Raw genomic sequence first — 25819 nt, 5'->3', positions numbered from 1 at the left:
TAGACAACATTATGTTCTTGTCTAAGCAATATTGCTACTTTGCCTAGGTAACAATGTTGCTTTGCCTATGCAACACTACCCCTTTGCCTAGGCAACACTGTTTCCTTGCCTATACAACATTATTTTCTTGTCTAGGCAATATTGTTCCCTTGCCTAGGTAACATTGTTCCCTTGCCTAGGTAACAATGTTGCTTTGCCTATGCAACACTACCCCTTTGCCTAGGCAACACTGTTTCCTTGCCTAGACAACATTATTTTCTTGTCTAGGCAATATTGCTCCTTTGCCTAGGTAACATTGTTTCTTTGCCTGGATAACAATGTTCGTTTGCCTCAATAACATTGTTCTGAGAAATAATAAAAATAAATTTAAACCCTATCTCTGAGGATAAAAAAAGAGAAGTGTTAACACCTTTGTCTCACTTCCACTATATTTTTTTTCAGTACAAGCGCACGAATGCCTCCCGCCGCCAACGATACCCTACGCGACCATCATCGACGTGAATTACAACATCTACGACACCAGCAACCCCACGAATTTTCCCATAAAGTCCACCGTGACGTACCAGTGCTTGCAGGGGTTCGTCATGGAGGGGGAGCCTTCGATGGCGTGCACCGTTGGAGGGTGTTGGACCCCCAACGATCCCCCCGTGTGCGTCCGCACTAGAACCCCGTCAGTGCGCCAGCCTACCGGCGACAACTTATGTAAGTTTTAAAAAATCGAATGGTTGAACAATTTTCTTGCTGATTGCCACGCTTCCAAGAATCTTTAGTCGTCAGGCCAAGAAGTCTAAATCAATGGCGTGGTAACCAGTTTGGAAATTGTTTAAACTCGGGAACTGTTCTACTATAATGTACAATCATTTTTTTAATTTTTCAGTGGATGTGGACTATCTCAACGCCATCTTGATGTCAGCCGCGGCAGGGGCCGGCGTTCTGGGCATCCTGCTCCTGATCTGCCTGATGGTGGCTTGCAAAAGGAAGAAACAGCACAGCACCACCGTCGCCATACCCCAACCGCTTCCCAGGCAGGATCTGGGGGACCACGCGGCGCTTCTGGAACACCCCGACCGTCTGGCGCTCATCGCCTTCGCGGACGGCGTCCAAAGGAACCAGGTGGGTACACTCACGAGAAACGTTTTGATTATTATAAGGGATTTTTATTTTCATTCAATTGTTCCATGATTTCCTCTTTGCTCCGTAAAGACGTTGGTTATTTTTCTATTCGTCGGCTATGGTGAGGCGCATTATCTATGGCTATCACTGCATCAGATTCGAAAATGTTCAAAATGTCGTTATTTAAATTTTGCCTAATCTTGTGTTCTCCATTTGTCTATTTCTCTGGAAATAAGAAATCTGCGACAGACGAAACTCTATTTTAATTTTTTTTAATACTCTCTTCCTCGTATATTTTCGATTTAAGTTACGAAAATTAATTTCTGAGATAGTGGTCTTCTACGATTGAAGTTTCATTAAAGTTGGACGTAAAGTTTTTAGTGTTACTGTCGTTTTCATATTTTTCGCGTGCCACATGCTTCGCTTGTTTACTCTCCCCACTTTTTAGCTCACGATAAACACTTAACAGGCATGTTTTCAACAACACTACGTTGCATACGAACTTACGTACTGGAATAATTAAAATGTGAAGATATGTCTTCCACTGGTACGCTTATGACACGCACTGACACGCTTCGGCTAGAAATTGCCACATACAGGGATTTCAATAACGTTAAACAATGCAACATCTCTTTGTACACGTAAGCAAAGATACAACTGGGCGTTTACAACGAATAATCGGAACACTATGCGAAATGAACGGCACCTTACAATTTCCAGTTTGATTTATTCATGACCGCTATTCCGGTACTGGACTGTAGTCCGTTAAATTTAGTTCGGATTCTGTATATAAAGCTTGTGTTATTTTTGAACGCGATATAATTTTCTCTGGGTGGATTTTTCCATACGCGGCATCGACCTGTCTACGGGTGACGCGGGCGGCACCATTGGGGACGGGAAGGGGCGAAACGGGACCAAGGATAACCCGAGAAGTTGGCAGATCTACGTTGCTGCTGTTGCCCAGACGTAACGAATGATAATTAGCTAATTAACGGGGCAATAACAGCGAGCGGCCCAAATTCAATTAAAATAAATCCGCCGAACAATAAATCGCAATTAGTTCGATCGGACGAAACGGCTTCGGGGGCCAGCGGCGCGCGTGGAATTTTTTTAAAAGGCCGTGACTCGTTAAAAACATCCCGGAGTTAACACGGAATCGAAGTTGGGGCAGGTTTAGAAATGAGAGGAGACATAATCTCCTGATAGATCTAAGGTCCGTGAGTGAATCGTACATGATGTAAAAACCAGGGACGGACTCGGGACAGCGCGCTGGCATGACTCAGAAAAAAATGATAGACTAGATTATTTCAGTTTTCAGTTTTGTAAAATTCGTAATAAAAGGGGTAATAAATAACATTTTCTATTAAAAAAATATTGTTTAAACTGTCAATTAAGGCAGTTGAGGCTTGAAATTTGATAGAAATTGTTACTTAAGTCGATAATTCTGATGTTTTTGTATCTGTGTGATACAAGTCCATGTGTGAACACGTGATGTGTGACAATGACGTGTGACGATGACGTGTGACGATGACATGTGATGATTCCGCGTTTTTACTATGGAATTTGAAATTACCGCAACTGAGTATTATATTAGCACCCAGTATATGAACTAAATCAGGCAAATGAGCAGGCGATACCATTGATTTAATCCGAGCAAATTAATTCTAATTTAAACTACACACATTTTTCTATTGTATTTATTCATGGCAATCGAATGTGACAAAACTTATTCCAGAGGGTTAATTTGTGACACCGTACGGCCGGTTTCCACCTGTTGCTGTGGTGGCGTTTGGAAAGTTCGTCGAAACGACATCCGCGCCGTCGAGTTCGCTTAGAAGAGCGCGGTGGCCATGATACAGAAACGGTTTACCATATAGGGGAGAAGTTCGCCTAGTTCTGGCCCAGTGCCGCAATTATTATTGATGGCCCATCGTGTCCGTACAGGGTGTACAAAATTCTATATTCGTATGTGTCAGCTACAGTTCTTTGGTAATCATTTCTCCACCAAATGTGTTTTACATTTTTGTATTAAACAATGGCTAAGAAACTGGGAGACATCGCATTAAGAACGTCAGAATTTCGACGCCACTGAATTTTTCGGACTTTTAAGGATTGTATTATACTCAAAATTGTATTTTGTGGAATGAAGCTTTGGAATTATTTTCTTTTCCTGAGCGATTTATTGGGTACAAATCTGGTAAATGTAAAACGGGTTTTCTACACTGAAAAAAAAGTATTTGGATCAAATGAGCAGATAGTTTTAAATGGAATTATTTGCCGTAAATGTTATTTTCTATTCAAATGTATATACTTGACAAACTATGTGAAATATTACAGCAAATATTTCATCTATAATTTTTCTTAAAATTTATATTATTTCTAAATATATAATTTAATTCAAATTTTTTATAGTTTTGAAATTTATTATCGAACTTTAGCTACCTGTTTCAAAACTACCAATTCTTTAAAATATGTATGTATTAGGGTGGTCCAAAAAAAAATCGATTTTTTTTTCGTATCTCTTAGTTTATCATGTTTTAAGAGCCCCCTCAAAAAATCAGCTAAAAAAAAATGTTTTGAGAGGTCGTTCAAGATTTTAAAAAGTTTCCAATATCGTCAAAAATTGATTTCTTTTTTAAATTTTTTTCTTGTTATTTTATCATTTTCTAGGTTGAAAAAAATCTCGATTCTGAAAATTTCAAATCCATATTTTAATTTCTAAAGGTCTCATAATTATTTTAATTTTAAAAGTATGTAGTGTATCTGTAGCGACCTCTAAAAAATAAATATCAACGAATTAATATTTTTTTTATTGAATTTGATGAACAAAAGAATAAAAATAAATCACACTTAAATTTTAAAAAATTAAAAAATTATAAATATTTGATATTCACAGTGTAGTAGTAAATTTTGCCTCGAGAAATTTTTTAAGTGTCTCCTGATTTATTTATATTCTTTTCATCAAATTCGATAAAAAAAATTATTAGTTCGTTGATATATTTATTTGTAGAGGTCGCTCGAAAACATTTTAGGTACACTACTTTTAAAGTTAAAATAATTATGAGTGGCCTTTAGAAATTAAAATATCGATTTGAAATTTTCAGAATCGAGATTTTTTTCAACCTAGAAAATGATAAAATAACGAGAAAAAAATTAAAAAAAGAAAAAAAAAATAAATTTTTGACGATTTTGGAAATTTTTATAAATCTTGAGCGACCTCTCAAAAATTTTTTTTTGAGCTGATTTTTTGAGGGGGCTCTTAAAACATAATAAACTAACATATTTTCAGAAGAGACATGAAAGAAAAATCGTTTTTTTTGGGCCACTCTAATAAGTATATTTAAAATTTAGTATTAATGTAGGAATTATTCAAGACAAATGTAGCATATTATAATCAAACTTATGTTTTCTTGAAAGAAAATTGGGGAAAACTATTCGACTGATTGATGACACAGCCACACACAAAAAAAGTTGCCTGTACTTTTCATGCGACATATGTTATCCGTAGTATTTTTGCCTCCTGATCACGAATTCGGTGTCAGAATTAAGTTATCACATCACATATATTTCTTAACCTAAAAAAATTGGTCAAAAATAGTAAAAATTCACGAAAAAGTGCTAGGAAAAATACGAAATTTTTTTTTTCTATATTCAAATTTTCATTTATATGGTTATGACCCCGCCGAACGCGAATTCGCGGTCAGAATTAATGGTTAACCTCAAAAAAAAACGGGTCAATTAAGGTCAGATATCACGAATTTTAAGAAAATAACAGATTCTCGCTAAATTTGGTATAGAGAGGTTTTTGGGGTCGCTGATAACGGATCCGAGGTCAATTTCACAAAATTCAAGATGGCGGATCCAAAATGGCCGATCAAATTTTCAGAAAATAACCCATTCGCGCTAAATTTGGTATACGGAGGTTTTCGGGGTCGCTGATCACGGATTCGAGGTCAATTTTTCAAAAATCAAGATGGCGGATCCAAGATGGCCGACCAAATTTTCAATTTATAACAGAATCGCAGCAGATTTGGTATACGGGTTTTTTTCGGGGTCGCTGATTACGAATCCCAGGTCAGAATTGTGAAATTCATTTTGTAATATATATGTACCAAAGAGTGACTGCAAAAAACCTGTGATTTTCGCCCGCTTTTTCACAATTGGCAGAGAATTAAAAAAATACATAAAAATATGTTTTTGGTCGCAAATTACTTGCCGTAAAAAACTGAAATGAGCATAGCTTTTAGTATTTTGAAAATTTAAAAAATCACCCCTACTTAGGAGTTGAAAAAATGCCAAAAATGATGAATCGGAATATTACCAATTTATATAAAAACTATTAGCATGTGAATTCTCTTAATATATATATTTTTTGACTTTTTACAATTACTTCTGATATTCTCTATTTTTGGGTATGATTCCACCCCCTGAACGCGCTTAAGGGTAGATTTTCTAATTCAACATGCTCAGTCATGAAAATAAATCTTTGTATCAAGAATCATTCGATAGAAAAATTCACATGCTAATAGTTTTTATATTTATTGGTAATATTCAATTCTTCATTTTGGGGATCTTTTCAACCCCTAAATAGGGGTGATTTTTGAAAAATTTCAAAAAACTAAAAGCTATGCTTATCTTAATTTTTTACGACGAGTAATTTGAGACTTAAACGATATTTTTATCTATTTTCTTTTGTTCTTTGCGAATTGTGAAAAAACGGGCGATTTTTGCGGTCACTCTTTGGAGCGAACGTGTCATTTTTTGAAAATTTAGTCGGCTATCTTGGATCCGCCATCTTGAATTTTGCAAAATTGACCTCGAATCCGTGATCAGCGACCCCGAAAACTTCCGTACCTCCGTATACCAAATTTGGCGAAAATCTGTTATTTTTTGAAAATTTGGTATTTTTAAAGTAAGGAATTTCTAGATTGAAATTTAAAGTATTTAAATAAATAAATAATTTTCTTGAAGGAAGAAAATATTTTCTTGCGTATATATAAACGTGCGATACCTTACAATCAAATGTTGTACATTTGAAGCAACAAATATTTTTTTGCGTGTAGTTGCACAAAAAAGTTGATGTTCGTCGACTTTGTAATCATCTTTTAAGCGTTTTCGGTCATTTTTCTCCACGCCGCCCACGAGAAAAAAGAGAAAGTCCCCGAATTTCACCGTGGGATCCCCTAAGTGAGACGCATCTCCGGAAGGCTGCGTGTGGTCGTCGCATCCTCTATTAATCCGATCGGCGATTGTTCAAATTCGTGCTTGTGCGCGACGCAATCGGCAATTAGCCATTATCTCGTCTAAGCGATCGTGAAATTGCGATATTTTGGGCAGGGGGACCGCGACCCACCGACCCCCAGGTCGTGACGTCGCGGCAGGTGACGTCGGAACCCATCGCTGTCACAGATCGTAAGTCCAGATAGCCGCCCCCATTGTTTTATGGGAGGCCGCAGGTGTGTAATTGGGAAACGGCTCTTGGGGGATTTGTATGGGAACAAAAGGTGTCGTACGCGGTAATTAGCCGCGTCAGACACATGTGCGTGTGTGTACGGGGTGTTTAAGATTGCACGGACGTATTTGGATTACTGGTATCAAATTTTCGTCAAGTTTTGATCAAAACGGTTTGAAAACGTCACGATAAATAAAACTTAGTTTGGCGGTTTGATAAAAGACAAATCGAAATATTAAAAACTTTTTACGTTCATTGTGATTCCATTTGTAAAAACAATCCTCTTTGAAATTAAGTTACTAAAATCTAACCTTCAGATTATCTTTTACGAGATTTGTTAATTTTCTCGGAAAATACTCATCTTCTTGACCTTCCTGAAAACCCTTCAAAGGCCCTTTTTAACAATATGAACGCTTATCTGCACTTAATTGCACTTAGTCCAGGGAACGAAGAGAAAAAATAGGGTAAAACCTCCGAATACTTTCGGATAGATCCGATTTTTATGAAAATTTGGAATTAAGCTTATTTCACCCTGTTATTACGTTATTTTTATAAAGTTTCAACCCTTAATGATAAAAATATAAAATTAATAGTTTCTTTGACCGTAAAATATTTTTATAGCACATATATTATAGATATAAATCTTTTCAATAGTTTATGGTATTATAAATAATTTGTTATAATATTTCAACCCTTAAAAACTACCCCTAATAACAAAATATTAAGAAAAAATAGTTTTTAACAGTTTTAAATGATTTGATAGTACAAACAGGATAAATAAAATTCTTTTACCTTAAAAACCACCAGCATTGACAAAATATAAAAAAAATGGCTTTTAAATTATTTAAAATAAATTATAATGCCCCCCTATAGTGTTTATCAGATGACTGGGTTTCTTAAAAATCTTCCTTTATTATACAAATAAAAAAAAAATATACATTTAAAGTTGATAAGTAGAAGTATTAAAAGATTAAAAGAAAAAAGTGAAGGTATTCTATGTATATAGAATGCTCCAAAGTTGTGGATAACCAAAATATTGATATGCTCCCAAAATTGAAGCGGTAAAGTACTGTTGGTTTTTTAACGATAACTTCCTTAATTTTAAAGGTAATAAGACGATCCAAAAACGATTTTACGGAAAATAACAGCTGAAAGTACTGTAAAATTGAATATTTTTTAACGCGTTATTTTTGAGATTTTTGAGGTTAAAGGATTTGAAAACATTAACTTCGCCTTCAACTGCAAACTTCTAGCAGCGACATCTTTGTTCATTTTTATCCTACACAAATAAAAAAAAACAAAATATTCTGTGAAAAAAAATCTAAACTTTTGTACTCTTGAATATTTTTCGTATCTTAATTTATTTTCAAAAATGTTATTTTTTTGGAATTATTTTTTTTTTCAATCAAAACGTAATATTTTAAAAAATATGTGTTCTAAACCGCTTAAACCTGTATAATATATTGTTAGCACATAAAAAATGTAAATTGTAGAAGGATTACCTTCAATTTTAAATCTCGTGAAAAATTCCATCAATTTTTGTACTGATTTTTTTTCCGAAAAAGCGAATTAACAGTTTTATTTTGATCATAACTGTTAATTTTTATGTTAATGACTTAAAGTCAAGTTCATTTTAAAGATTTTTTAAGGTACTTTAAAATATGTGAAAAATATAATTTTTTTTAGTTATTTTACGTTAAATGCTTCCAATTTAGTTTCTGCCGGACATGAATGAAATTATTTTTTTCAACCAGCCGTATCTCAGCACTTATTGCACCTACATAAATGGAAAAAAACTCAATTTTTTTCTTTTTCTATAAGCTTTTTCATAGAATGTATATTTTTCGAGTTATTTGAGAAAAACTACGAAAAAACGTCTTTTTTTTTAATAAAAAATATAAATTTTCAATCACCAATAACTCAGAAAATATTGACTTATCGAAAAATGTTCATAAGATACTTTTTGCTTAAAATTGATTGTTTTATCGATTCCTGGGGTTATTTTTAATATTTTATTTTTCACCCCCCTAGAAGGGGCTTCCACCCCCTAGGCAAATCGCTTATCGTCGCTATATAACCTTTGTTTCCTGAGCTATTTTCTATTTACAGTCCAAGTTTTACGTCAATCGGTTCTATCCGAAAGAATTCGGAAACTCTTGGTTCCCTGGACTAACTTGATTTTAACACAAAGTATCAGACATACGCTCTGATCCGACATTTCGCCATACAAAAAATTGCCAGAAACACTGAGGTAAGTCTTACTCACTTACAACACGCGCAATTTGAAAATTCCAATTATTGTTTGATCGAACCTCATATGTCAGGCCTAAACAACTTTAATCCTTCCAAAAAGCTAGAAATATTTACGAAGATTAAATTATATCTACTTTTTATTCGAATGGGACCGGACGCGATACATACCACTCGCCCGGGCATTACTTAAGCCTCGATATCAATCCAAGAACCGCGGTTGCCCCAATTTGTGCGTCAATAAACATATTTATCTCGAAATTAATTACACCACAATTTGTATTAAAATAAGAAGTCTAATCGGGCCGACGACGGGTACGACGGTGGAATCTCGGAATGGCATTTCGAAATGGTCGATTATGATTTTTATGTATGTATCTGCCAGTGGCAGCGCACTAATTGACATGAAAGCTCGACCATAGATGGGCGGGTTGGAAAAAATTAAGATATCAACCGAATGTGGGACCGTTTGTTTAGCATATTATCTAGAAATGGGATTATAGTAATGTCGTTGTGGAATTAATAATAATTATAATAATAGATACGGTGGGAAAATGGCGGTGGACGCGTTGTGGAGCTTGTCCCGCGTACCCCGCGTATAGCCCATTCGCTGTGCTTTTGGCAGGAAAGTCAACTTACCATGTAAATCGTCCTTTTTACTTAAAACGCATTATTTTGTTTTGTTTTCCTTTGCAGCACAATTTATTGAAACACAGTATTAAACAGTGGCATGAAACATGAACTGATAGACTTGAAGTTATAGAGCGTAAACCGAAAAAATTTAGAAAAAGGAACTACTTTTAGACAGTTTACGCATAAACCTACAATTTTACTTAATGTGGAATTCTAGAACATTTCCAGAAAAGTCCTTGATAGTCATTTGTTTGGCACAAATCAACTACTACCAGAAATTCCAAGAGTCTGTCTGTTTTAAGCCAGTGGTCCGATCGGAGTGATTTTGTTGTCGTTGTGTAGGTTGGATCTGAGGAGGAAAATGGTAAAATAGCACGAAAACTGAATGAACTGAATTTGTATGTAGGACCCGTAAATTAGTATATGTCTCACTAGGTCACATCTGCATAAGGGTTGCCTAAACATCACCGAAACATAATCAGTTTCTAACACTTTTTTTCTACCGGAACCCCGACTTTCACGTTCTTCCACTAATCCTAAACCGTACTGATTAATTTTTGCGGACGCCCACCGTGTCGATACCGATATGAGAAAGCTTTGTGAAATATCTCCTTGTTCCTGCTGTAAAACAGAACTCTTACCATCATAACTAATTTATGGGTATGATTGTTTAACTATTTTCGGTAGCGTATTTTACGTCATGTCAATAATGAAATACGATATGCAATAAAACAAATCGCTTAGCCGTAAATGGTCGGCGGTAATGATATACTGCCTCATTAATTACCGGGAGAGACGAGGAGAAAAAACGAGCCGCGTATTAATTTATACAAAAAAAAAGTAAACGTCTTTGATTAAAAGCGTGCAGTTGAATGTTAAGACGTTTATTGCTTTCTAAAGAGCGTGTTCGGCGTTAAGTTTTATTATAACTGACTGGTAACGAGCGATTTGATTTTTAGAAACAAATTTTTCCTTTGTGAAAGTATACAAATTCAACTAACATGACAATACTTTTATGAAGACATCTGAGCGAACAACTTATCCGTGCCTATAAATAACTTTGTTTTTCATGTCAAACAGTTGATAATAATTTAATTCTCTTTGTATACAACATATACATGTATATAGCTTGATATTTAAGTATTTTTGTGGGTTGCTTTTTGGTATTACAACAATATTTATTTCACCAAGATTGAAGCCTTTGAGAATGTGCATTGTGCATCGCAATATTTTGTTATCAGATTCAATTAGAAATCTTCCCAAACTGATGATAATCTGGATAACACCTAACAAGTTAAAACTTGCCAACGCAACCCTTAATTTTGTTCTCTTGCTATATTGGTATTCCAAAATATTGAACAATATCAGTGGCACCAACGTAAACACCAGTCGCGAAAGTGCGATCGTAACCTAACTTTCCACATTCAAGTTATACTTTAAAATAGATACATCTGTAGCTTCTTTACAGCCTCTAATTCTGATACTTTGTTCCAGCAGAACCTGCTGCCGTCTTACGACGAGGCCACCAGGAGCGAAAGGGGCGCCTCTCTGACTGCCACCAGGCTGCATCGACCCCACTGGCCCAACTTGGCCGGTAGAAGGGCCAGGAACTCGCCAAACACCGACGCAGGTCACGTGACTAGGCACGGATCCTTGTAAGTTGCCGCTTTCTATCGGCTGCATTAGTTTTTGGTGATGGGAAGAGTTTTTTTATATTTAAGTTCAATTTAGAATGAGAATATCACTTGCAATATAAAGCCTCACATCTGCTGCGTCATTTAGTGACGTCACTACTAGAAGTGTAGTAAAACTTTAAACGCTAATGACAGTGACAATGCTTTTAGACATTTTTAATAAGGTGGTAATGCACTGACGCTGTTCTCGCGACTTCGCGAGGATTTTCCCTTCGAACCATTGACAGAACGACGTGTAAGAAGCGAAAGCCCGTCTCAGTCGATTACCGTGATTGGTAACGAAATCTTCGGAGATGTGACGGACCGTACGCGTCTCACCATCATCAAAATCAATATTCAGAGAGCGGCGTGCCGCAGGGTCCTGTTTACGGCCCGGCTCGGTCTTAATCGCCGCATCAATTAAGGGGGAACACGGGCTGCGTGCCGTTCCGCGATATCGTAACTCTGCGTTGCCGTTCTATAAACCATCCTCGCGGTTATGGCCCCTCCGACATGGACTAGGCGACCAGGGAGTCGTACGTTTTCAGGAACATCAAATTAAGGTGGATATTTCGTGTACCGGCTCGAAAAACCGAAGTTACGGCGCAAAAATGTGTCGTTTTTAATTTAAAGACGTGTAGAAGAAGCGAAAATGTTTAAACTTGACCGTTTCCGAAATATGAAGGTGTTCGAAATGTGTCTGCATAACTTTTTACATCTATCTTTCTATAAAACTTCTACTTTCAACTGTTTAACGTAAAGGGTAAATATACCCAAAGTAACCTACAGATACGTATATCAAAGGTTTTAACCTCTTAGACCATTGCATTTTATTGAAACAGCTGGAAGGGTTTGGTTTTAGTTCTTCTTTAATGAACTTATTTCCTTCTTACATAGAAGGATAGAATATTTAGTGGATATATCGTACTGCAATTTTGGGTGTCCTCTAGGGTTCCAATTTGAGCCCTTTGCTGTTCCTAGTCTTTATCAATGACATATACCCCATTATATTGCGAATATCTGATTTTTGTTGATATGAAAATTGATATTTGAGACCATCTATATGTAAAGTTGTGACGTATACCAGGAAGGTACTCTGACTCCTGATTTTCACTTTGGTACTCTACTTCCATTGAGGTGATTATTAAGATGTCAACGGCTAGTTAAAGGTCATTTGTTTCTGTCTTCATTAAACTTAAATCAAAAACAAAGTAAATAAGCTCACTCGGACTGTCCCCTGATCTCAGATCGTCCGATCGTTTCTCACACGTTTATCCCCCGTCATTATGCGATCGCATCTCGGGCGATAATTGAGAGATCGGTCCGTCTTCCCTCGCGGGGAGCAGATTACACGCCGAAATGACTAATGGCGGCTAAACGGCGCGAGAACCGTCGGTTCGGCGATGCCCGGGGTACCGTCCTTGTTAAAATTCCTCGCTTTCTTGGAGCAAAAAGCCCGATCGGCGGGCATTCGGCGCAAAAATTAAATCTCATTCCCGATAATGGCGGCGGAGAAATCGCCGCCGTTAATGAGTTCGGTATCGCTTCTTTCGGCTCGTTTTTTCTTCGATTTTGTTTCTGTCGGTATCGGCGGTAATTATTATTTCTGATTGCGACCGTCTGCGAAGGCGACTCTCGAACGAATCCGCATTGTATTAAGCTGTAGCTACCGAAAAGGCGGCGGTTTCGCTTCGGTAACACCTCCACGTCTGCCGTTCTAACTTATTTTGAGAATTGCCGGGAATAGTTCTTCTGGATGGAATCCTTGCGATTTTCACATAAGTTTTTAGTAGTTTTAGATAAGATATTACACAAAGACATTTAGGGTCAATTTTACATTCAAAGTTCGAGTTACAATTAAAATCGTGTCATACGCATCGCATCTAACACACCAAAATATTTCCTAAACAAAAAGAAACGCTTTAGAACGAAAAAGAACATAAAATCGCATATTTATGATTCAAGTTTTAATGTCAAACATAATGTCTCAAAAATACGTTGCGCGAGAAGTTCAAGTCCCAGCGGTCCTCGTAAAAATAATTCGTAATCGACCAATTTGTAAACGGATCGACAGGGGGTAGAGATTAATACTATCGGATAAAATTTTATAAAGAAAATCGCATTATCGTCAAAAACGAGCATCTGGTACCTTCTGTTATAGATCTCAATTGTGTTTATTGGCAATTCCCGCTAGACCTTAGATCATCATCAGTTGCATACAGCCTTCGTCATTTGTTTGTATATGATAAAGTATCATCGCAACAAACTTGCAGGATTACAATCACCCTGTCATCCATCATATTTCCAGAGTTTATTGGCCCCTCGTTGAAAACCGAATCGCACCCGACCCCGCGAATGATAAATTCGAGATCTCCGCGAACAAACACAATGCCCCGATTACACCCATAAATTATCCCATTCGGATGAGTAAATTATAGACCTCGCATTTCCTATAAAGAAATTTCATTAAAACCGCAATTTATCATTTGCGTAATCGAATAAATTCGGCAAGACTGCGCCGGTAGGCTACCGAATACGAGCTCGCCACGGGAACTCTGCTAATTGAATTTGTTATTTGAAGACCCTGGTTATTTATTATTTATATGGGAGCAGTAAATTTCGACGCAGGTGAAGGTATGGTGAGCCAATGAGTTTTTCTTACGGAATCGGCACGAGATAATTTACTGTTACGTTAATTTCGTGTGGTTCTACAGATTTGATAGCTCTTTATAAATACATAATCAAAAACCATAAACATGAGCATGACTTGGATAATCTTTATCGTTATCTTAGTCTAGCATCAGTCCTGGGCTTTGATTGATGTCATATGTTTACTTGGATTGTGTTTTGGTTGAAAGATATTTTAATTTTTTTGTATATACTCGTATGTAAAACAATATCTATATATCTGGTCTTACCCTAAGACCAAGATCAAGATAATTTACTTTGATTTCATGTAGTCTACACGTTTCTGAACTACAAGCCTTTATCTTATTCTTCTATTACTCTCTTTATAGCTCATGGTTAGTCTAGCAGCAATCCTAATCCTAGGGGTTTTGAATCAACCTAAGGTTTCAGTTTGCTCATGTATCGCTCGAAAGAGGTTCTGATCTTACACCTTTTGAAAGGCCAAGGTCAAGACAACTTGCTATTGCGTTAATTTATTGTGTTGTGATTTGAAAACCACAAAGTCAAAGCAAGTGTTCACTTCGATCATATTTTTCCGAAGAGGTAATTTTGCCATTTACATTTCTTGTGTTGGTTTGTGGTCTTTCCTTTTGGAATATCAAGACCAAGACCATTGATAAAGATGCTTACGGATTTGGAATAACTGTCGACTCTCCTGACTTTGAGCTTATTGAGCATTAGTTATTTTATTCGAAATGCAGACCAAAAGCCAATAAGAGTAGAAAGTATTTCATCTTTAAAGAGTTTCAGTTCTATTTTATGGCAACAGTTTTTCAAAAGTGCAGTTCCATGAATATAATAATTCCTTACATCGATTCAAGGTGAGTTTTTCGAGATTTCTTGATGAATTTTTGAAACGTCACACTTGTTTTTGTTTTTTCAAGAGTTATCGGTTTCATCAGCACTTTACCCGCGTTCCCCGACTTCTATCTCCTTTAAGCTTTATTATCCACTCCGGTAACTTACCACACGGCTTGTCAGAGTGTCATAACGTGTCGCCGTCCACCACGTAAGCCCCCTGAGCCACGTGGTGGTCGCGTAATATCACGCGGCGCCACGACCAGCTCCCCATTTAATAAATGCCGTAGACACGGCGTGAGTCACAGTTTCGTCGTCGTCATAATTAATCCCCCGTGCCCTTATACGGACTTCCAAGTACCCACTTACGTCTTGTTTTCCACGCTAATTCGCGCGAAGCCATCCGTTCCCTGTCGCTACCAACGACGGGGTCATTTTTTATCCTGGTCGTGACCCGGGACGAAAATTGTCGTTTATGAGCCACCAAGGAACGTAACAAAAGTGAAACTGGTACAGTTCGAGACGCCGCAAAGCAGTCACATCACAATAATAATTATTAGAAGAAATACCGTCAACGCGGTTCCCCGTATCTGGTTCTGGTCCAGTTCCATCGTACGAGCGTGAAAGCAATAACGGCTAGGCAAAAATTATAGCCTGCCGCAGACGAGCTGACTGTTTCACACTCTGGCTGAGAAAAATGTCTTCAGATTATCGTTATTACGGATGGAGCCTTGGGGCTTGTTCCACACCGCTGTTAGTGTGTTACGACTTGTCACAACTACTGTCGACATTTTATACAAAGGTGTATGGCATGTCAGCAAAACAACAAACTGAAACTGATATATTCAGTTTATTCAATTTAATAGCGTTGTTCCTCATAAAAGGTGTTAATTCCTTAAAATGCAACTTGTACAATTCGTCTCTAATAGTTTGGATGAACTTTGCGAGATCAAGACCGTCGTGCGGTACCGCCAACTTAAATCTAATAAAATACCGAATCAAATGATGTCGCGGACGGTTCTAAATTAGATTTAATACACCGAGTTATCTCGAGCATCCATAACCAGTTGCCGCATCCTTTTTTAGCGCATCGCACACCCCGAGCACCAGGTCTGCAGGCGACTCCATGGGCTCCACGGACACCATGGCCGTTTCCGAGGGGTCCACTAACGTCACTCTGGACACCGCCTCCTCGCACAGCGGTTCCCAACCCGCCTCGTGCAGAGCCCACTGCGGCAGCCTCGCCTCGTTCGACGCCTGCTCCGTCGTCAATACGGAAGGTGAGTGTCCGGTGGATTTCATCAAATGTTAGTCATAAATACAAAATTTTGACGACAAATAGGCACTTCTGTGCTTAATATTAATGGACCGTCCCTGCCCCCATACAAAAGTTATATTAAAGTTTCCGTAGAAGCAAAATAAAAACTTGAATTTGCTCTAAGATAATGTTGGTTTTGAAAAAAGCAGTAGAAAGACCTTCATCTGTTTCTAATAGTAATTTTTGTGCAGATAAAGAGTAAAGGACAAATAAATTAAGAATTTGATCAATTTAGTGAGAATTAAGAAAAGTAAACATTTTGGTTTCTATGTAGATGTCCCTTTGTTGGAGGAGAGCGAGCTAGAGGAAATCCAAGGTGGAACAAACGACATGGAAAACCCCGCCATATCGGAGAATTCTTCTTTAAAAATATCCACCAATAGCGCTGACATATTATCTGTTTAGGTGTTACATTAATATGAGACTAACCTATTTATCCTGTATTGGAAATATTTTTAAAACTAATTGTATCTAAAATAACATATTTTACAGTACGTGGTTTTGTATCGAATTTTGGTTCTTCATTGACTGCATCGATTGCTTGATCTGAAATCTATTTCCTTTTTCTTTTACTACCAATTTGTGACGAAATCGGTGACATGTCTCGGAAACGTCAAGGGGTAACGGAAAAAGAAAATAAATCAGTGTTTTCATTTATTTTAGTTTTTGCCAAATATTGCTTGCTTCTGAACAGGAGCCCGGGTAAAATTTAGTTGCTGTGCAATATCCCGCGAGAGTATTTTATTATTTGTATTTATAGTGACCTGCACTCAAGTGATCTGATTTTCTGTTCCAATTTATCGTCACTCTCGAATGAAACGTGCTGTTTCTTGCCGCGGTTACTCGCAAGTTTGTATATATTGTGTAAAAAATTTACCTTCTCGGACGATGCTTACCAGCGAGTTGAGAACTTGAAGTAGAAGTACAAATTTAATAGGTTAGTTAAGTTTTTGGAACTGTATTATACGCTAAATTGGAACACTGACAAACGCGATATATAGATTTTTTTATGTGTATAGCTTCAGGTAAATCATTCAAATATGCTTCTGCATCTACACCGCCATGTATCTGTGGTTACTTACGGTAAAGAGACTACTAGGTTTCATAAAAAAATAACGGGAATTGTTAATTTTCTCATAAAATACCTATATCACTGGAATCGACAAACAAGTTATAACAAGTCGTAACAAGTTGTAACTTGTTTATTGAGTTTATTTACTCAATTGCGCGTGTTGTAGCACGTGCAATTTGAGAATTCTCGTTACTTTTTTATTAAACCTCGTCTATTCGACCGTATTGGAATATAAATGGGTTAATGACATGGTGTTTACTAATATTTATTCTTAAAATTACTCGCCACCATTAAAAGTAAAGCTGAGCTGTTTGAAAAATGCCGCTCTGTGGAGACAGCCAATGAAACATCTGAATTTCTAGTGTGTGCCAAATGACGTCATTATATGAACGCATGCGCTGTATTGCCCGTTCATTTATTTCCCGCTTCATTTAAGGAGCGGCATTTTTACAATGAACAATGTGAAGAACACGTAGCAAAAATGAATGGTTTACTCGCTTCTCGTATCCAACTGCTTATTATTTTCTAATAATCGACCACGCGCTATGCTTCTCTAGGATTTATTTGAACTAACAGTTGTATCATCCAAAGATCGCATATTCTAGTCTCGATGGGAAATAGTATCTGTGTGTATGTATATAATCTGTCAGTACTGTATACACAACGTTCTGTTTTATGTATTCTAATAATGATAGGATCGGGGCTGTTATTTATTTATTGATTTACTTGTTAAGTGTTTTTAATGTTTGTAGAGTCAGTATTTTTAATTCTTTTACGGGGCGTTCTCAAGATTTTATTGAACGACAAAGTACAGTGTGATTTGTATCAGGATAAGACAAAGAATATTAGATTATAAATTATGTTATAGGTAATTTTGAATTCCGTTGATGAAGTACTCTTAGTCCAACCAAATTACACTTGGAGAAAAAAAAAATTGTTAACTGGACTTTTATAAGTGGAAATGGTAAAAGGGCTTATAATAAATCTAAAAAAAAAAAAATGATAATAAATTATTGCAACAATAAATTTTTCAGTAATTGTTGATAATTTGTTTAAATTTAAAAAAATCAAAAACTAACTACGGAAAAAATACAAAAAAAAACTGTGTCTCATTGTAGATATGCCAAAACGAAAAAAATTTATCGCCGGCAGAACTGTGTACGATGATTTTTCTAAATAGAATTTTTATTTCAAAAATATTTGAAAAAAGTGTTTCAGACCGGAAAAAATCAATATCTCGGAAACTTCTTGATTTTTTTATCAAAAAAAATTTGCGGTTATTAAAGACACACAAAAGGTATACTTTCACCAAGTTTCGTCAAAATTAAATTATTTTTGCGGAAATGAGAAATAAAAAACGAAAAATAAGAAAAAAACATGTTTTCGCATTTTTCTCGGAAATTTTGAGGTTATAGTACAAAGTGACTTCTACAAAAGTTGTAGATTTTTGCATGATCTACAACTTTTGAATTGGATACTTTTTTGTTTGACGTCAACTTTCGCCAGAAATCTCAATAATACAATTATTGACAACTTTTCAACCCCCCAAGTTAACCCTCCGCCACCCTTGTTCACGCATTTATTTTTTTTCCGTTTATTATAAGTCCCTTTACCATTTCCACTTATAAAAGTCCAGGTATCAATTTTCTTTTTCATTTCCCTCTAAATGAGTTATTTCGATCGGTCTATCTGAGAGAATTAAATTGAATAAATTTAATCAGCTTGAAAACATTTTGTTTTAGGATTGAAAGATCTTTTTATTCAATTTTTAACACACTAGCGAATTGTATGACTTTAGTATTTGTCGTTAGTCAGTCGAAAAATGAGAAGGAATTGTAGACAATGCCCGAAACGTACCTTTAATATTATTTTTTATCAGATGGAAGTTTGATAAATTGATCTAAATTTTGATACAGGGTTTTTCGTATAAATTGGAGAGATATATTATGTAAATATATGAATGATTTCTTATAGAGATCCAGTTGATTTTTTATTAAAAATTAACGGAATAAATGTATAGAATTATGTATATTTCGAAATCGTAAAAAAACTTCAAAGAATTACGTGGAATTTATAAATTTTAATTACTAGTAAGGGATTATTCACTGTATTGGTTCAGAGTAAATATTCCAGTTTATGTTCATTATTAGGGTGGCCCAAAAAAAAACGATTTTTTTTTTCGTGTCTCTTGTGAAAATATGTTAGTTTATCCTGTTTTAAGAGCCCTCTCAAAAAAACAGCTCAAAAAAGTTTTTTAGAGGTCGCTCAAGATTTTTAAAAATTTCCAAAATCGTCAAATATTTAATTTTTTAAAAATTTTTTTCTCGTTATTTTATAATTTTCTAGTTTGAAAAAAATCTCGATTCTGAAAATTTCAAATCGACATTTTATTTCCTAAAGGCCACTCATAATTATTTTAACTTTCAAAGTAGTGCACCTAAAATATTTTCGAGCGACTTCTAAAAATAAATATCAACGAACTAATAATTTTTGTTATTGAATTTGATGAACAAAAGAATAGAAATAAATCACGAGATACTTAAAAAATTTTTCGAGGCAAAATTTACTACCGCACCATGAAATATTTATAATTTTTTAAAATTTAAGTGTGATTTATTTCTATTCTTTTGTTCATCAAATTCAATAAAATAATTATGAGTTACCTTTAGAAATTAAAATATCGATTTGAAATTTCAGAATCGAGATTTTTTTCAACCTAGAAAATGATAAAATAACGCGAAATTTTTTTAAATTTAATCTTTGACGATTTTGGAAAATTTTAAAAATCTTGAGCGACCTCTAAAAAATTTTTTTTGTGCTGATTTTTTGAAGGGGCTCTTAAAACATGATAAACTAACATATTTTCACAAGAAACACGAAAAAAAAATCGTTTTTTTTTGGGCCACCCTAATGTTCATATTGTATTATATTGTATTATTTTTGTAATTATATGTATAAATGTAATATTGACAATAAAGTCATTCAAAGATACGAAATTTATTTCATATTTACTCAAGTGGATGGCTTGTAAAACTGCTTGTCCCGAAATTGGCAGTAACGGAATCATAAACCGTTTTTTTTTTCATCTTACACCTCAAGAAACCCTAAAAGAAAAAGCCCTACGGCGATAAATCACATGATCTAGGCGGCCAATTCTGATCACCAAAACGGGAAATTACACGACCAGGAATTGACTCATGCAATAATTGAATTGTTTCAATTGGACTGTATGGCATGTGGCACTGTCTTGTTGAAATCACATGTCGTCTCATCCATATCTTCTTCTTCCGACCCATCTCATTCTTTTCGACTAGGCCGAGCCAGGCCAAGCCGTACCTCGCCGAGCCGAATCGACTCGGTGTACGTCCGCCCTTATCGAGTAATTTGTCCACACTCCAGCGCGCTCATCTCGGACGACCGGATGACACATCTAATGGTTCCAATTGTCTAGGACAAAACAGCACCTTTCAACAGACATTAAGAGAGTGTTTGTGCAAGAATAATGACTTTATTATTTGTGGATGTCTAATAATTAGCCGCCAGGGAACCAATCATGGCCAATAATGAACACATCAGTCGCGATGACTCGTCCGGGAGAGGTGAAAGGTCGCCCGGTGGTGGTGGTGTTCGAGGCGAGTCTTTATCTGGTACCACGGACTGTTTTTTTTCTTTGTAATTGATAGGGAACTGTTTGATCAGGTGTCGGCTTTGACCGCGCCGGTTTCTCAGATGAGAATAATATTCCTGTAGAATCCATACGTACCTACGCTTGCTACAATTCATAAAAATTTGCAAATAAGTATTCTCAGCAGAGATAGAGTATGTCTTATCATCTTTAATAACTAATTTCAATATCTTACTTACAATTGCGTCTTAGGGGTCGTGGAGTTCCACAAGGTTCGGTCTTGGGGCCTTTACTTTTTCAAGTTCCGTTAACGATTTTTCTAGTATTTATGCCAGAAAAGATTTTTTTATTAAATACAGCACCAGAACCTTTACAATAAGTTTCCTTGATTTCTAAGGGCTAGAAAAGGGGCTTATTATACAGAAATGCAGTGTAAACTTTTTTTTTACGTAACGTGAAAAAAATGTAAACTAAAACAAAAGTTAGGGAGTCATTTATTTAGAAAATCTGCAATACCAAGAAATAGCAGTCTTGAGATAAAATCGAATTGTCCCGGGAAAATTGAATATTCGGATTGGTATTAGAAAATTTTCTCATAATTTGTTGGTACGGTACAATTTCACCTTTTTGCAAATTAAAACAATGTAATTCAGGCTCGTGACCATAAAAATAAAAAAATTAAAATCCGCCTCTGATTATTCAATAAGTTGAAAGGTATTATTAAGTTTAATAGTGCATGCCACTGCTGGAATCAATTAGATTGGAAAAAAAGGCTTTGGCGTGTGCAACACGCAAGCATGTTATCTGCTTATATCAGTGACGGCTCGTGGCTTTTTTAATAGGTGGGCAGGAAAGAAAAAAAAAAGCGCCGCAGGCAAAATTTTTAAATTTTCAAGGTCAAACGACTAAATGCATCGGGAAATTTTTGGTTGCATTTACAATATTATAGAAAACTGATATTCACGAGCAGGATTTTTTTATTCAGATTTTATAAAAAATAATAGGTAACTATTTGGATATTTTATTAATCCGCTCTCAAATAATAAATAGGAATAAATCTCCACGTCAGTTTTTATTATGGAGATCTTCGCCAATAGCCCTACTATTTGATGACTGGCTTTTCATCAAAGTTGAATAATAAAAAAAGCCTTATAAACAAATAAAACCAGGATTTTCGTTGAAATTTCACAACTTTCTAAGCTGCCATTAATGTTTGAAAACAAAGTTCAAGCTTTAAAATGAGATGTCGTGCGTCTCAATCCGTCCAATAAAACCAGAGATATGGTAAAATTGGTGCGCGCGGAGACGGAAAATGTAAAATATTTGCACTAAATTTGCAATAACTTTGGCTAAAGGTAATCTTTTTTTAATTTTCAAAAACTATATGTTGCTTATGAGAAAACGTAACAATTAACAGATAAAAAATTGTACTAGCTATAAAAATAAACTTTTTACAGCCATTTAAACATTTAATTTGTTAATAACAATTAAACTGACCACTTTCAGGCTTTACAACCAAGTTTTTTGGATTCAGGAGGTCAAAATACTTGCGAATAAGTTGTTTGCAGCCGTGGCACTTTGATTGGCCACGGAACCCTATCTGGCACCTAGACTAGTCTTTGATAATGTAATAAGTATATATTAAATTACGTTAAATTTAGTCTTACTTTGTCTTGTTGTAAGGAAGTTGTTTTTTATTTACTTTAAATTAATACCTGCCTTGTCCTTATCCTTAAAGCCTTTGTACTATCCCTCACAACGACATCAGACACCACCCGCGTACTATGCGATGCGTACATTAACCGCGAACTGAAACTACAAGACAAGTATAATTAGCTTTGAACCGACCTCAGTAAAACAAGTAAAATTTACTTCATTTTATTAACGTACTTTTAAAAAATTTTTAATTGGAACAAAAGAATTTAAACCATTTAACAAAATAATGTTAATTCCTTACTGGCAAATTAAATTTGTTTTCGATTGTCGACTAGCTTAGCTGAATCGAAGCATAAGAGCGTGCAAGATCTAAATATGTGTTTGACATGAAAGAAATAATAATTAGGCGGTGAACTACGAATTAATTAATCTTAATGAACGGAGATTCGATGATCACCGAAAGCGTATGGTATTGACAGCTGGAAGTATAAAGGCAAACAGATTGCGCAAGACGGGACCACCCTTTAGATTTTGACAAAAACATCTCCTTTGATGTTGTGAAACAAACGGAATTGTTTTGTTTAAGTAGAACACACAAAGTGAGGCCAAATTTGGACAGCCATACTTTGCATCGTTCACTGTTTTTAACGGTTGAGGCAACTGTGTAAAAACTTTAGCTACGTTCACAAAGTTCGCGATATATGTTAAAACTAGCCAATATTTTGATCACACAGAACACTATGCTAGCTGTGAAATAATATATACTTTATGTCTTTTATCTACTCCTGAAGAATTCTGTGTTGAAGTTGGTCGGCCCTGTATAATCAAAAGTTACCGAGAGCGTGGAAAATCGCGCCGGCAATTGCGCAAGGGAATATGTGTCAGGTGGAGGGGGGAGCGACTCGGACCTGCAGAAACCCCCATTAGCGCAATCAATTGATATTATACCGAGCAATAAGGAGCCCCGAACGTATAATTAAGCGCACTTATGACGTCCGAACTTGGGCGCGCGAATACGGGCCTCTTAAATAACGCACATTAGTCAGTCACCCGAAATGAACGCGAAGAAATCGGCTCCCGAAGACAGCCAGCCGCATTAATCACCGGGAAATTAATGAGAATTTTGAAAGTGGGGTGCCAGCGTCGTACGGCTCGCTCGGAATTGATAACGCCAGTGGCGTGGCACGCGAAAGATTACAGGGGAATTTTTGACAAAAAAATTGTACGCCACTGACTTTTTTGTAATTTTTATATTTTTTTGGATTAAGCAACTAAAAATACAACTTTATCTCGTGAATGTTTTTCGTATCTTGATTCATTTTTGGAGAAAAAAAAAATAAAATCCACTTAATTGCATATCCCTTAAAAATATTCGTTAAGGTACCACTCGGGACGCCACTGGACAAATCTAATCAAGTTAGAGTTAAATTAGCCTGTTAACACTACAAATAACACTGCCAAGTTACAACAAAATTGGGTAAAGGGTGTTTAAGATATTTATTTATTTTTTGAAAACGAAGCATCTGCGAACCAATTTTTATATGAACTTTTTGTCGTAGAATCATTCAAATAATCAACTGTTAAATTTATTGTACATACTTAATTAACACCCTGTATTTTTAAATGATACCTTTCAGTAATCGACCCCAGTACTCCACTGCCGTCCCATTGCAAAATAGTCGAATATAATCGGTATTATCGAGAAAGCGTGGCCCATATTTTGGATGCGATGTTATAATAGCGCCAAGTCGAAATTTCTTACCCTATATGGAAGTCAGGAGTCGGCAACACGCAAGTTGTCGCCCGACCCGCCACGCAACACGTCATGTGTGCTTAATCTGCTGTCAATACAGTGTGTGTGTCTTTTCCTTAACTAATTTCCAGTATACAGTATTGGAAAAGTTAGAAAGTACACACAAAAAAAGGATGGTAATACAGAAATAGTTACGTATCTTTGATTTTAGACTACGTTCTAAAACAAAATAGTTTTTGTCCGACGATTGCAGTTTTGAAGACGTTTTTTACTTTGGTTTTTAGTGATTAAGATTAAATTTCACTTGTCTTCGTAGCATTTCCAACTTTGTCTCCAAAATGCTTCAAAGTTTTGACCACGTTTTGATTAAAATCTTTTTGACACTTATGGAGTATAATGAAAATGTCAATTTTCGAAAAAGACATTTTCAGTGTCAAGTCACACTGACGCATAGACCAAAATTCCAGTACATCAGCGCAATGTTCACTTTCCTCCATAGCCTGGTCCCCAAAACCGTTCGAAAGACCTTCTACAGCGAAGCATCCACCAAGCAATGCCCTCCGCCCAAGGTATCCACCCATAAAGAAGGGGGTTACAAAATCTACAAGTACATGACTCTCTTCGTCGGCCTTCCTGCTATTGCGGCGGTTGCAGCTTTCACTTTCATCCAGAAGAAGAGCAGAGGTTGCCCAGAGAGGCCAGATTTTGTCCCTTACGAGACGATGAGGAGGAGGACTAAGAGGTTTCCTTGGGGTGACGGGAACAAGTCCTTATTTCATAATCCAGAAATAAACGCCATTCCAGATGGTTACGAAGAAGATTTGGAGTGTGAATGTGGTAGTAAAGAAGATGAATCGTCCAACTGCCGAGAGTAATAGTTGATCAAATTGTCCTTGAAGGAAATATATATTTTTTTTGCAAACGTGGATTGTTTTGATAGCTTTTAATAGAATAAACAGTAAACATTATTTTTAAACATTTCGTTCCCTACGTTAGGACATATGGGAGAACGTGTCACCCTTTTTAAAAAATATATTCAACTTTCGATTGTGAAATTCCTGTCAATTTTTCTTGATTAGTAGACTTCAAGTAGAAAGAAAAGATTCAATTTGCTGTCCCTATAAAATTGGAGCTTTAACTCCAACAAAATAGCATCTAAGGTTGACTGTATATTTTATTATAATTATCGATCGGTTGAATTTCTCTTAGGATATTCAGTAGCGGTTCAATAAGAGTTTTTTTCAACACATCCACGTACAACAGAAAATCTCCAGCGGATCGCACCCACCCGTCCTGCCGTTGCCTCATATGGCTCCTGCTTATGCAGCAGTCCCCGACTGACACACCGTGAGACAGGCAGCTCCTGCGAGGCTCCTCTCTTCCTGATTGACCATCTTGCGAGACGGTCACCCGACTGATTGGGCATCGACACGATCACATTAGCGATGCCGATGGTCAGCTACGCTGCTAACCGACATTCCTTTCTTCGTAGAGGGCCAGCGGTCGGTCCTTTGCTCTGTTGATGCCTGGATTGCAATAAGAATAGGGCCTCATACACATAGAGGAATTTTGAAGGATCTGGCCCGCTACTGACCAAATTTATACTCGACTTCTCGATCGATACTTCGGTTAGTGGACTGTGGTGGTTTTGATTTTGATTATGGGTAGTTGGGTAGACGTCTGAACACACTCCAGGCTGGCTCCGCAACGATCCTGCAGTGGTGTCCGCATGGAGATTGGAAAATTGGCTATCTCGTAGAATCTTGTTATGGCAGCCGTCTCTAAGGA

The 25819-nt window shown here is 36.3% G+C and overlaps 2 protein-coding genes across 2 annotated transcripts in view; both read left to right on the top strand.

Annotated features, from left to right (window-relative positions):
- The window catches only part of LOC108910324 (sushi, von Willebrand factor type A, EGF and pentraxin domain-containing protein 1), a 32350-nt gene extending 14414 nt beyond the window's left edge, over positions 1 to 17936 (top strand). Inside the window, exons 3-7 of the mRNA XM_018714892.1 lie at positions 442 to 702; positions 878 to 1113; positions 10946 to 11103; positions 15694 to 15887; positions 16200 to 17936. Of these exons, the coding sequence (XP_018570408.1) occupies positions 442 to 702; positions 878 to 1113; positions 10946 to 11103; positions 15694 to 15887; positions 16200 to 16330 (980 nt within the window). The 3' untranslated portion in view covers positions 16331 to 17936. The remainder of the gene's footprint in view (positions 1 to 441; positions 703 to 877; positions 1114 to 10945; positions 11104 to 15693; positions 15888 to 16199) is intronic.
- A 6574-nt stretch (positions 17937 to 24510) lies between these two features.
- On the top strand, positions 24511 to 24906 carry LOC108910293 (cytochrome c oxidase subunit 6A1, mitochondrial-like). The gene has a single exon (XM_018714856.1). It carries the CDS (start codon positions 24511 to 24513, stop codon positions 24904 to 24906), a length of 396 nt encoding a protein of 131 aa, XP_018570372.1.
- The last annotated feature ends 913 nt before the right edge of the window (positions 24907 to 25819 follow it).

Source organism: Anoplophora glabripennis, unplaced genomic scaffold (assembly GCF_000390285.2).
Source record: "Anoplophora glabripennis isolate ALB-LARVAE unplaced genomic scaffold, Agla_2.0 scaffold86, whole genome shotgun sequence".
Lineage (NCBI taxonomy): Eukaryota > Metazoa > Arthropoda > Insecta > Coleoptera > Cerambycidae > Anoplophora > Anoplophora glabripennis.
The sequence above is the reverse complement of the archived record's forward strand: the minus strand, read 5'-3'. Positions and strand labels throughout refer to the sequence as shown.